The 12415-nt window shown below is 44.1% G+C and overlaps 1 protein-coding gene across 6 annotated transcripts in view; it reads right to left on the bottom strand.

Annotated features, from left to right (window-relative positions):
* ATP11C (ATPase phospholipid transporting 11C) overlaps nt 1–12415 on the bottom strand; it is a 55332-nt gene that overhangs the window by 15320 nt on the left and 27597 nt on the right. For all 6 annotated transcript variants that reach the window (XM_027645252.1, XM_027645247.1, XM_027645249.1 and 3 more), the window contains exons 8-23: nt 12249–12299; nt 11349–11413; nt 10674–10755; nt 10149–10299; nt 9188–9385; nt 8112–8273; nt 7749–7906; nt 7039–7110; nt 6106–6179; nt 5322–5425; nt 4544–4725; nt 3723–3986; nt 3208–3382; nt 2385–2487; nt 984–1129; nt 555–614 (exon numbers count right to left, since the gene is read on the bottom strand). In XM_027645252.1, coding sequence (XP_027501053.1) covers nt 555–614; nt 984–1129; nt 2385–2487; nt 3208–3382; nt 3723–3986; nt 4544–4725; nt 5322–5425; nt 6106–6179; nt 7039–7110; nt 7749–7906; nt 8112–8273; nt 9188–9385; nt 10149–10299; nt 10674–10755; nt 11349–11413; nt 12249–12299 — 2047 coding nt within the window. The remainder of the gene's footprint in view (nt 1–554; nt 615–983; nt 1130–2384; nt 2488–3207; nt 3383–3722; nt 3987–4543; nt 4726–5321; nt 5426–6105; nt 6180–7038; nt 7111–7748; nt 7907–8111; nt 8274–9187; nt 9386–10148; nt 10300–10673; nt 10756–11348; nt 11414–12248; nt 12300–12415) is intronic.

Here is a 12415-nt window from a genome sequence, read left to right as displayed (position 1 = left end):
AAGCCAAAGTTTTTGTCTCCAAGCACGTGAATCCACTCATCAGATGAATGTGTCCCTCTGAAGCTCACTTGGACTAAGCAAAGCTCTCATGACAACTAAGCAAGGCTCTGATGACAACTGTGTCTTTTTTTAAAGCTGCCATATAAAAGAAGGAACTGTTCTTCCTTTTGAGTGACACTTTTAACACAAGGAAATGCAGCAGAGGAGACAAGATCAGGAAGCCCTTGAAAACTTGTTCTCTTAAGAGAAGCAGAAGTAGCAAAATCGGGTACTGACAAAACAGCTAAACCCCTCTCTCATTACTTCAGGAAGGCATCCACCTTTGTTTATGGCTGGTGGATGGGAAAGGAAAGAAAGCAGGTTTCCTCCTTTTCAGTTATGGGTCTCACAATATTATGTTCCAGATATGGTGCTGAGCACCAAGGTCAGTTCCTACTGTCCTGTAGAGCAAGGTGATGAAGGGACAGGATGCCAAAAGCCAAGTGTCTGCTAGGAAGGCTCATTATGCCACTTGCTTTTTATCCTACCTTTACAGACAAATTACTGGAAATTACCTGCTGTGAGAATCCACAGAAGAACTGGTATAAAAATTGCGGTAAAATGAAGCAAAGGTTCTATGGAAACAAAACACAAATGATCAGCAGGGAAGCACTTGACTTCTCAATCTAAATCCAAGTAGCTTTTCCTGTTATCAGACATTTGTGTCTGATATTACAACATCAGACAAGGCAGGGCACTTGTTCTACCAGGCACAAAACTAATCTAGTGAGCAGCTAGCATCTGCAGAAGACACTGGAAGAAAGTCATGCTCATATTCCCTTGTATGCCCTGTTTTCAAAGTAAAGGCACATGGCAGACACAGCCTGTTCTACGGAAGGAAAACAGAGTTACAGAATATCCTATTTTTCCCCTGATTATTATTTTATTCTATTCCCAAGTAATGTGATAGTATAAACAAAGAAATAAGCTACACCCCCCCTTACCTTATAGAAGAAATACTGTACAAGGTGTGCTATTCTCACATAATATAAATGCCCATGTGCTAGTAGCAGTTTTCTTAAATGTTTAAACTTTGGCACAGCATAGTCGCTGTTTCTGGAAGCCTGCCGTCCTTCTTTGCCTTTTATACCTGGAGACAGAAGCATGGCAAGGAGTTAATCCCTAAGGGGCTGGAATCTGGATGCTACCCACTAGGTTTGCTCACATCACTCAGTGTCTCAAGGCGTGACAAAGGCTGCGTTTCCCTGAATGTCCCAGGAGACCAAAATACTAACATGCTTGCCATGGTGTGGTTTTGGCTCCACAACACTCAGACCTGCCTCTGGAGTTTTTCAGCTATATTTAGGCTGCTGTCTGATTTCCTGTATAAGAGCATGGTGAAGAGTATCTAAGCAAATCTGATAAAAGATAAGGAACTGGTTTCCCCACGGGCTTGCCCACATCTCACACAGCAGAGTTATTTCACTGCTGATGCTCAGCCTACTAAGACATCCCCACAGAGAAGAGCTAAGGACACACAGGGTTTTTTCACTCAAAAGCCACAGTCAAATGAACTGCACTGGATCATATTCATTAGAGGGCACCACAGCATTTCCAACAGCCCCAAATAAAGAGTCTGCCCTTTCTCTTCCACTGACACTTCTCATGTATCTCTGTACACGTATCTCTGACACCAACCAGCAGACAGGAGGGTAGTTTCCAGCCTCACGTGAGTCATATGGACAGCACAGACACAACATAACTGGGCATCAGCCCCTGGGAAAAATGTGCAGGTCCCCAGTGCTAAGTTACTGAGTTACTGTGACCAGTTAATGCTAAAGTCTGATACTTCCATGGCACTGACTTTGCAACAACTCCCACTAATCACCCACCAGTTTGCTGCCTGTGCCTTTGTTTTCTGAGCCCCAAGCAACCCTTACCACCAAGAATTTGGACATAGAGTTTTTCAACCTAATCTGCAGCACATCACTGACGGAGAGAAAAGTACTATCACAGCTGAGCAGCACATGATGATCTCATCTCTCTCTCATTTTACAGTGGAGGTGGTAAAACATTGGTACAAGTTGTCCAAAGAGGTAGTGGATGTCCCATTCCTGGGAAGATTCAAGGTCAGGTTGGACAGGACTGAGCAACTTGAACTAGTGAAGATGCCCCTGGTCACTACAGGGGTTGGACTAGATGGCCTTCAAAGGTCCCTTCCAACCCAAACTATTCTATGATCTCAAGCACTGATCTGGAGTCAAGCTCTGGCTCCAAAGAAAGCAACAGCAGAGTTTCCACATTTTTCAGTAGGATAAGTTTAGCCACATGCAATCAGAAACACTGACTGCACCTCAACAGTAAACCCCTGCAAGAGCAGACAGGTCTTGGGTATGAGGTCTTACCTATTCCAACATGTGCTTCCAAAATCATACTAACATCATTTGCACCATCCCCTATGGAGAGGGTTATCGGGTTTCCTTTTGTGTTCTTCACCATTCGCACAATCTAAAATATTTAAAAAAAGGATAGCAGCAGAACTCAAAATTCAGTTAAAAAGCCTCCAGAGATCTTCCCACCATCCCACTTGCAAAAATGCCCCCCACCAGGAAAAGCAACCAGGCTTCTACAGCAGCAATGTAATACCTGGAGAGTTCAGGTTAATAAAACCCTGGTTCAGAGTTCAGGTTAATAAAAATAAAAAAAGGGGAAGTAACCCCTTGTTACTTTCTTTGCAGTCACAATTAGAGCAAAAGCCCAGATCCAGCTGCACAGGGTTGAAGGACAGTATTTAAAAACAAACCCAAGCAGCAGCATCCTGCTCTTCCTTTCTGTCAGACCCTGCTGTCCCAAAGGTGGGACCTCTCACATGTCTCAGGGTGCAGAAACACACCACTTATCAGGCTGGGACATCCATCACCTACTGTCATGAGGAAGTTATGGACTCCACCTGACAAATTCAGAAAGGAAAAATAAGAGCAAACGGGGGGGTTTGTTTATTTCTAATTGCCCTGGGTTTGTGGTTTCCTGTGAGCATATTAAACAAAGGGTCTGCGTTCAGATTTGAAAAAATGGTGCGTTTTCATTACGCTCTGAAGCTCAGACAAGGCTTATACACAGCCTGGAGAAGTCCTGGTTGATTAAGATGATCAGGTCAAGTCCCAGCTGATGAATTCAAAGTGCGTCACATCATCTAATGACGAGCTTCAGTCAGTTAGAAGTAAATACCTGTGCTTTCTGCAAAGGAGCCATCCGGCAGCAGAGGACTGCAGTGCACTTCAAGCAGATTTGTAGAAATATGTTTTTGTAATTGCTAGAACCAGAGTCCTGAGAAGGGTTGAGTATCAGTGACAGCGTCGAGCCATCTATAATCAGTCCGTACTCTTGACTCAACGTCCAGCTTCTGGGGCACAACAAGGAACACGTTTGAAACAAAATCAGACTAAGAAGTCAATCTAGCTGCTTGTATCATCTTAGTGAAAAAGAAATTGCTTTTGTATTAATCTTCTTTTCATCCATTCTTGAGGGCTTAGCAATCTTAAAAAGCTTGGATTTAACATGCACCCTTCTCTAAAGGAAATGTGTATGTAATTTCAAAATCAATTAATATTAGAGATGATGAGTAAAGCAAAGGAGCCAGTTGCAGTGTCTGCAAGTAGCCAGTCCCCAGGGTCACAAGGTCGTATTTCTCTATCAAATTTGCATCTGAAGTTCAACACGGCTGAGTCCTCTTGCTCACTTACCTCTTCAGGCCTCCCCGGGTTTTGGGGACATCCTGAATCAGCTTTTTATGGTACTCCATCAGCAGCTCATGGAGCCGATCCTCCTTCCTTTCGCTCTCACCCACGGTCCTTGCTGTTAGCTCCAGCAGCTCAGTGCTGGTCTGGAAGAGCCTGCAGGCATAGCAGGTGGATTTGGCAGTTTCCATCTTGTCTCCTGTCAGCACCCAAACCTTCATGCCAGCTGCATGCAGAGCTTCGATCGTCTCTGCCAACTGCTCCTGCAGCCTGCAAGCACAAGGGAAACGTCACTCCTCAGGCTGGCCTGCACCTAATCCACATAACCCTGATTCTGCAGCTAGGAAATACCAGCTCAAGAGAAGTTAACTGATTTTGCCCATGCTGGGGAGATCACTGCCACAGGAATAAGGATTAGAAATCAGCAATCCCAAGTTTTTGTCTGCAGGCAAGAAGAGAAATCACTCTGTTCTACTCTTGACTCTTAGGTCTCACAGTAAGAGTTTAATTCACACTTGCAGTTACTATAACTGCATGTAGAACTGAATTTGTTTTGATGTGCAAATTAATGCTGTGTGCTTAATTCACACTCTAGAAGTACAAGTATTTTTGTAGTTTTATTAATAAATCCCAATTTCTACTACAGTAGCCAATTTTAGCAACTAGAGCACTGTGAAATGGGCTGTGCCATGGTGTAATTCATTGCCCTGGACATCTGCTAGCATCTGCCTGGCTGCTCAGTTCCACCACAGTGAGTCAGGGCCACAATACAACATCACAGAGACAGCACAGGTACCACAGTGCTCGTGGTGGGGTCACCTCTTTACCTGTCTTCTACAGCAGTAGCCCCAATCAGGTGCATGTCTGCTTCTGTGTCGTCAAAAACCTTGGCCATCTTCTCCTCCCTGTCCTGCAGAGCCATCTTAGCTTCATTGAGCTGTCTGTCAATTTTGTCATACTCCTTTTGAGTTAATTCTTTGAAGGCCACGCAGAGTGTCCGATAGCCATCCTGGTGTGGGAAGGGAAAGAAAAAGTGGACAAGTGCCCTAAAACTAGATTCTCTACAGCTCCTCACTTGAGGGTTAGTGCTTTTGTCCACCATCAGTGCTTCTGGCAGTATTGACCCTGAAGGCAAGGACAATTTGCTGGCTTGAGTCAAAAGAGAGATTTTCTCAGTGTTTATACAGTAACTTCATCCCCACAGACTAATCGTGGTTCTGCTTATCATGTGCAGGGCATAGGGCAGAGAGAAATTACGAGAAGGACCACAGTTGAGAGTGTGCACCCGGCAGGGAGAGCAGGGACCAGGTGCCACCACAACTGGGACCAAGCATTTCTCCCACTGGACTAAACAGCCTGTTGTTGTTACCTCTATTTTTAACTTGCCTGGGAGATGCTTGGACACAACTGTGATGGAGACCATATAAGTATATCAAATAAAGGTGGAAGCCAATGGCACAGAAAAGGAAAGAAGCCTAGCATCAAAACAATGTGAAGTGACACTCAGATTTTCAACACTTCCCTCCAAAGCAAGGTCACATCTCCATTTTCGGAATAAAGCTTTCCTGATCCCAGGAGCCAGCCAAATTCCATCTGTGTGCTCACCATAGCATTGCGGTCCACATGGACTTTTGTTTGTTGGATTTCTTCTTGCTGCACCCTTGGAAAAATAGAGGAGTCTGCTCCTTTACAGAAGAGAAGCAACTTTCCTATAAGGAAATTATAAATAGTTTATAGCATTCATAAGCTGTAGAAAAATTTAACAACTAACTCAACAATAGTGAGCAAGTTATGCTGAGGGAGGAAATCTGGCAGGACTAAAGAAGGAACTGCTAGAAGCCCAGCTGACTACCAAAAGTGGCCACATAAGCCTGTGTAAAATTTTGTCTGACCCCAAGTTGGGACATCAAGTGTCCCTAACTGCTTCTAAGCAACCTTCCTGCAACAGGTTGGACAAAGCACTTTATTTTTTCCTATTTAGAAGCCTTGGTAACCTTACCATAGAGGGTAAAACCAGCATCCCATACCTTACAGGACTGACACTTGAGAAGGATGGTGACCTCTGAATTTTTGTCTGTTATCCCCATGAAACCTCATCCCACTCAGGGGACATTCTCACATCTCTCTCTCTCTGTACTTGTTCCAGCCTGGAACAAGGCAGGCAGGAAGCTCTCCATGGGTCACTGTTCCCTCCCCTGATCTGGTGCTGGGTCCCAAATGGCTGCTACGGAGGAAAATTAACTCTATCCCAACCAGACCCAGTACAGAATTTAGTTAGATCAGCTTACAAAACTAAAAGCTCAGTCTCTCTAGATTACAGGAATAAGAAGAATGTGTTTTATATCCGTGCACATACGTATGAGAGTCCACAAATGCACTTGGATTGTACCTGTGGTGGTTCTCACAATGACACTCATACGGCGACGGACAGGGTCAAAGTTCAACACATGGAGAAGTTGGTACCTTAAAAAAAAAAAAAAAAGCTTTGACTCAGTAAAAGAAAACCAGAAAAATAACTATTTGAGACAGAAAATCACTAACAATGAGCTGCAGAAATCAATACACTCTATAAGAGGCATCACCCACTGGGGAATGTACTTTTTACAGCTCCTGCACAAGAAAATGGAGAAAAAAACCTGAACTCCAGTGGTGCTCTGAGTATAGGGTTGAGGGTGTGGGTGCCACCACTGTGCCAAGTCCCCAGGGTGGGCAGAGGCTCAGCAGTGGTAGAACCACATGGCACAGGCAGCAACACTGACTCTGCCAATTAAGAAGTTTCACCACAAAGGAAGTAAGAAATGAAACTTGCTTGTGAAGGCAAGTTCTCAGGGAGTGCTGGGATTAGGTCAGTGACTCTCAGGTATCCATCAAGCTGTGAGGACAGGGCAAAATCTAACTATTTTCAGCTTGGTAGGGGAAAAAAGGTTACAGGGAAGGGAGACGTATCATATGTTTAGGCTTACAATATCCTGCTGTGAAACCCAGCCACTGTCCATAAGGTCAGCAGCCACCCTGTGAATACCAGGAGCCATCTGCATGGTTGGGCATGGATGAAGGATACACGCAAAGGCCTGCAGGCACTTAAGGGACCTGAATTTAGACGTCAGTAAACCACCCGCGGATTTTTGTGAGCGAGCCTTTCAGCCTGCACCTCGCTGTGCTGTGCTTTGTAAAGAGGACAGGACTTTTCAGGCAGGTCAGCATGGCCTGACAACCCTCAAGGAACAGCTTTGACCTTGCCAGGTTGACCAAACTCGCTTAAGCCGTTTGGGAGCGGCGCAGAAGAGCGGCCTTGTTCCTCGGCAGCCCCAGCAGCACTTACATCTCAGTTTCATTCTTTTGGTTTCGTATTTTCATGAAATCGTTTTCAAGTCCTAGAAAAGTGAAACCATACCTGTCAATAAACAAAAGGACAGAACAACATTGAAAACACCCATTGGCACATATTATACATTAAAAATGTTCTCGTTTCGCCTTCTGAACTGCAGAGGAGAGTAAAGAAATTAGTGAGCCTGAGCTAAAGAGCATGGCTGGATGTTTGCTTACTGCATGCACAGCCTGCTATGATGTTCTGGCACTGCTCCCATCACCTGGAGAGCTTGGGCACTGGAGCACAGAGACATCAAGAGCCTCTGGACATGGTCCACTGGGTCTCTGGCAGATTTACGAGCCATGAACAAGTATATACAGCTGCAACAGCCTCATCTAAAACCTAGGGCATGGCAATAGCATCGAACCCCTGAATGGTTTGGGTTGGAGAGTATCTTACAGATCATCTAGTCCCAACCCTCTGTTCACTAGTCCAGGTTGCTTAAAGCCCCATCCAGCCTGGCCTTGAGCATCTCTGGTAGGACACAAATGTGGGGTTGACAAAAGTAACCCACCCTATGGTTTACCACTGCACACCAAGGAAACAATTTTGCTGCAATATGCAAATGGTAACTGGTCTCTGTTTCTTGGGGATTAAACTACAAGGCCATGAGGGTTCCAGCAAAGGAGGGAATTGAAAACCCAACATCTTCAAATTCTTACTTTTCTGCGCCTTTCACCAAAGCAATTTCGTCTGGGGAAGAGGAGATGTAGGTGTATTTGCGCTCTGGGTGTCCTATCAGCCCATCCACCTGGTCTGCTTCCTTGATCTGAACCGTGTGGCACAGGCAGAGGGCTCGCAGGAACAGCTCCTCACGGCTCTAGGCAGAAATGAGGTAGGGCTCGTTACCAGCCCACCTTGCAGTACTTGGTTGTGATTTTTGTGTGCACATATTTAAAAACCAAAAAACTCCAAACCCCACACCCCCTCCCGTTGTGTTCACCCAGTCAGGAGCTTCCATCGTGTTCACCCAGCCAGGAGCTGACCACTAAACCCCAACAGCCACCAATATGCACACTTCTTACCTTTTCTGCCTTGCCGTAGTATTTTGGGAGTCCATCGGTCTGAGAGAAGCCATCCACCTCCGACATGCAGTCTTTGTACTTGTGCCCATCTATGCAGCACTCGATGAACTCCATGCTGTTCTCTGTCAGGGTGCCGGTTTTGTCTGTGAAGACGTACTCCACCTGGAAGAAAGCAGGCAGGCTGCCCCACTGCACCTCCAGCCCCAGCTGTCGGGGAAGGAGCCCCACCAGAAAAAGAGGCAGGGGCATTTCACCACATCTGTGTCAGTGCTGGAGAGTAGTACTTTGCTGCTATCCTAACCTGACCCTGCAGAAAAGATGCAGGTGCCCCACTTCATCACTGTGTAGTTCTTCTACTTTGCTCCTTAGAGCAGCTCCTTTGTTTTTCAGCCTGTTTCATGGGTGGCAGGAGGCAGCTTCTGAAGATTTAAAAATCTGTTTCCAGGCTCTTCACTTTCCCCTCATCCTCTTTCTTGAGTACTTTGCTATAGCTTCTTGTGCTTATAGAACTGCTACTGCAGGTCTACTGCCTCCTTTGGGGGATTTTCGTCTTGGTGCTGTGTTTCAATTAGTTAACTGCTACTCCAAATATATTTTTACTGTTTTTTAAAGCAAAATTAAAAGCAGGAAGCACTACACATGCCCTCCATTCAGTCTCTCCTGGTGCAAATAAGAAAGGGAAGCCTAAGCTGCCTAGGTGCCCCAGCAGCAGAGCAGCTGCAAGTGCTCTGCATGCCCAGGGAGATGACTGGGCAGACATTTTCGTTAATCCTCAAAGAGACAGAGGATTTTTAATTTTTAATTGAAGCAGTGAAAGCAAACCACCCTGACACGCAGAGTGCTGCGCCTGATATTTCCCAATATGGGAACAATTGGCGTGACCCAATTCCTGCTCTTTCATGCACTATTTATATCCTTATCTGTTTCGCAGAGCGAGGGGGAATCACATTAAATGGAAAGTGCCACCAAAGCGGGTGAAGTTCTGCCCTGAGGGAACCACAACAAGGGTTCCTAGCAGGGGGGACATTTTCACCCACACTTTCATCCAAGCAGATGCAAACAGAGCGTGTTCTGACCTGTCCGAGCTCTTCGTTCAGGTCTGAGGTGTTCACCAACGCTCCCTCTTTTATTTCTTCATCATACATCTCCTTGTCCCAAGAGATGAAGAAGGAGCCCAAGAACTTCTGCATCTCTACTGTAACATACATGGAGACTGGGATAATAAAATTGAAGAGAACCATAAATGACAGGAAGTCCGTGAACATCCGCAAGACCTACAAAGGAAAGAGAAGAAGTAGTCTGTGTCCATCAGGAGTAACTCAAGGCCAGTTTACAGCAACACCTTGGGGATTTTAGAGAGCTTTTCTTCTAAGGTCAAACAGAAAAAAACCAACCCAAAAATGAATACAGCTAAGATACAGGGCTAAATCCCATTTTCCTTTGACACAAAAATAAAAGAAAGTTCCATAGTGACCAAAACAATGTTTTATCCGAGCATATTCCTCTTAACAGCATACTGCTGCAGGCCCATCCTGATCCCAAGTAACTGGAAACAAGGAGCAGGTATCTTGGGACTAGTCAAGTTATGGCAAGGGTACAACAGATTCAGTGACATCCCTGTAAGTCCTGCTCAATAATCCATCAAATAACAGATCTCTACACACTTGCACTCTCTCTTTCAGGCTTGACTGCCCACGTCTCGGCAAGTTTAAGAAACTGGTTGATGTGGCCTCAATTTAAGTTTACCTATTCAAAGCTGAAAGATAGCTCCAGTTCAGATAAGGACCCAGGTTAAATCAGCTGCACTTCTATATTATATAGTATTTATTTATGCCTTGCCCTGCTCCACAGAAATATCAATGTGCACAAGCACAAAAGAGGCAGGAAAGAAACGCAGACAGCAGGAGAGACCGAAGGAAACGACAGCACTTTCTGGGGGCAAACAGGACTCACAGGGCTGGCAGCAGGCACCACAATTAAATAAAACCGTCAGAATAGGTAAAGCTGGAGGAGGTGCTGAAATACAAATCCACTTACCTTGAATGTCTCTCTCTCTTTTTTAGTCTTTTCATTGTACCAAGGCTCATCATTAAATGGATTACTCTGCCAGACATATTTCAGAGTCGTGCACACAGTGGCCTTGCTCAATAGGATGCACAAATACACTATCAAGAAAGCGTTGATAGATCTGAAAAACAGGTTTCTTTTTTCAATTCTTGCAGCTATTTTTACACAGAAAACTGCGTAAATAAGAAGGAACAAGACTTCCTTATTTTTAAGAAGGGAAATACAGAACAAGTGCTTTTGACACTGCTGATATTCAGGGTCAGGTTCATATATTTTAACATCTCTTAATTTTGTTTTTAAATTAAAAAAAATACTAAATTATGCTGCTTCTTGCAAGATATGCTTTATCAAATACCCAGATTTTCCTATGCAATCAGAGATCATCTGAAACAAAAGGCATTAGATTAGGGGATTATGTCTTTACAACTCATCCATCAAAAACGAAAACAAACCCAATAACTCTTACTGATTTTTTTCTGGAATATAAATACTCACTTTTCCACTGCAGACCGTTTCTGAGATTTCCCTTGGTAGTTCAGAGCCATTTTTGTCTCCATTCCAGTATAGACTGCAACTCCTGCAGGGTATCAAAGCAGGGCTCATAAGGGATTTGCAGCCCCAGAGGGACCCAGCTGGCACTTGACCATAAGGGGCATCGGTGTTTACATCAAACTCAAATCCCAGCTGAAGGAGGAGGCATTACCCAAGGACTGTTCAACTACAGAAACCTCTGAGGCTGCCAAGTAATGCAACTGCACGTATCCCAGAGGACTAAGCAGGAGCCTATGGATCACATACAGTCAGAAAAACCATCAGTCTTCCATAACAGCCGTCGCCCTAAATCATCAGTGTCTGGAACTCTGCTCCTAGCACATTTCCAGCAAAGGATTTGGGAACAACTCCTTGCTCATTGTATCTGAGGCAAAAAGAAAAGCTTGCTCTGGTGTATAAATACAACCTGCACAGCCTGGCAGCACTGTAGACACAACCACTGTCTCCTAATTTCACCCTGTCCACTTTGCAATCAGCTTGCATGCCAAACATAGATGTACAGCCCAGGCAGATAGGCTGTAGAGAAGTATTTTCCCTCTCCAAATTTAGTAATGAACATCTACATTTTTCATCATTTATCAAAACTATTTAAATGAATAAGTAATAAAAACTGTTCACCATAAATCTTCTTGGTATTTTTGAGGGTAGCACCTTTCAGCAACAGGTTTTCAGGACCCAAAGACCTAAACATAAAAGAAATTATAACATTACATTACTCAAACTACTTTATAATTTAGACTCAGAGACAGATTATAAAGCTAAACAGATGCTCTTCAGATTTGAGTACATGATTTGTATGTAAAATTGGACCTTGCTTGATTTTTTTTTCTCTTTATATACTTACATTTCCATTTCATCTTACACAGACTATCCCTGATGCTCAAAGTCCCACATTTATTGGGGGATTATCAGTAAGGCTTTTGAGGAATAAGTGCAAAATGTTCAGATCTCGTATGTTCCAGTACTTAGATGAAAATCTGATTTTAAAAGCATCAAAGCACAGTCAATCAATGGCACCATCAAAGCTGGTGGCCCCACTTATGTTTTTATTTCTCTCTGAAATCCCCAATGACACTCTGTTGACCCCCATCCATGACCCTCTCTTGCTTCCAGGGTGTGAGTAGATCCACCACAGCACAAATGACATCCAGCATGCTCCAGTGGCAGCTGACTTTTTTTGATGGCTTATGAACATTATTTGCTCATTTTTTTTCCCTGAAATGCTCCGATTGATGTTTAGGTTTTTGCTTTCCTTTGAATGAAGATATTTTGTGATTGTCTGGTAAATTTCCCATCAGCAGGGCAGGACATTACCAGGTGGTCCTGCACTGCTTCCCCAAGAGGGGCTCAAACAAGTAACAGGATGGCAGAAGGGAGGTGTCCTTTTATAATGAAACCTTTGGAATAGTTAAAGAAAAAAAAATTGCCAAATGATGGCAGCACAAGTTCAGATCCTTGAAATTTTATGTAGATATCCAATCCCTCTGTGGAGGGTCAGCAGATGGCTGTAAGACCAACCTGGCTACAGGCTCCTGGTTACTTCTGTAGATGATAATTCTTCCAACAAATCTGTAATAAAAATATGAGAAACTTCTATTACAAACATCTTATAGATACTACAAACATACTAAAGAAAAAAATCACTTACAGGAGATGGAAGCAAACACAGAAATGAGTGCATTTGA

The sequence above is a fragment of the Corapipo altera genome, unplaced genomic scaffold, assembly GCF_003945725.1.
Source record: "Corapipo altera isolate COAL_440 unplaced genomic scaffold, ASM394572v1 65, whole genome shotgun sequence".
NCBI classification, from domain to species: Eukaryota; Metazoa; Chordata; class Aves; order Passeriformes; family Pipridae; genus Corapipo; species Corapipo altera.
This window is presented reverse-complemented; position numbering and strand designations above follow the sequence as displayed.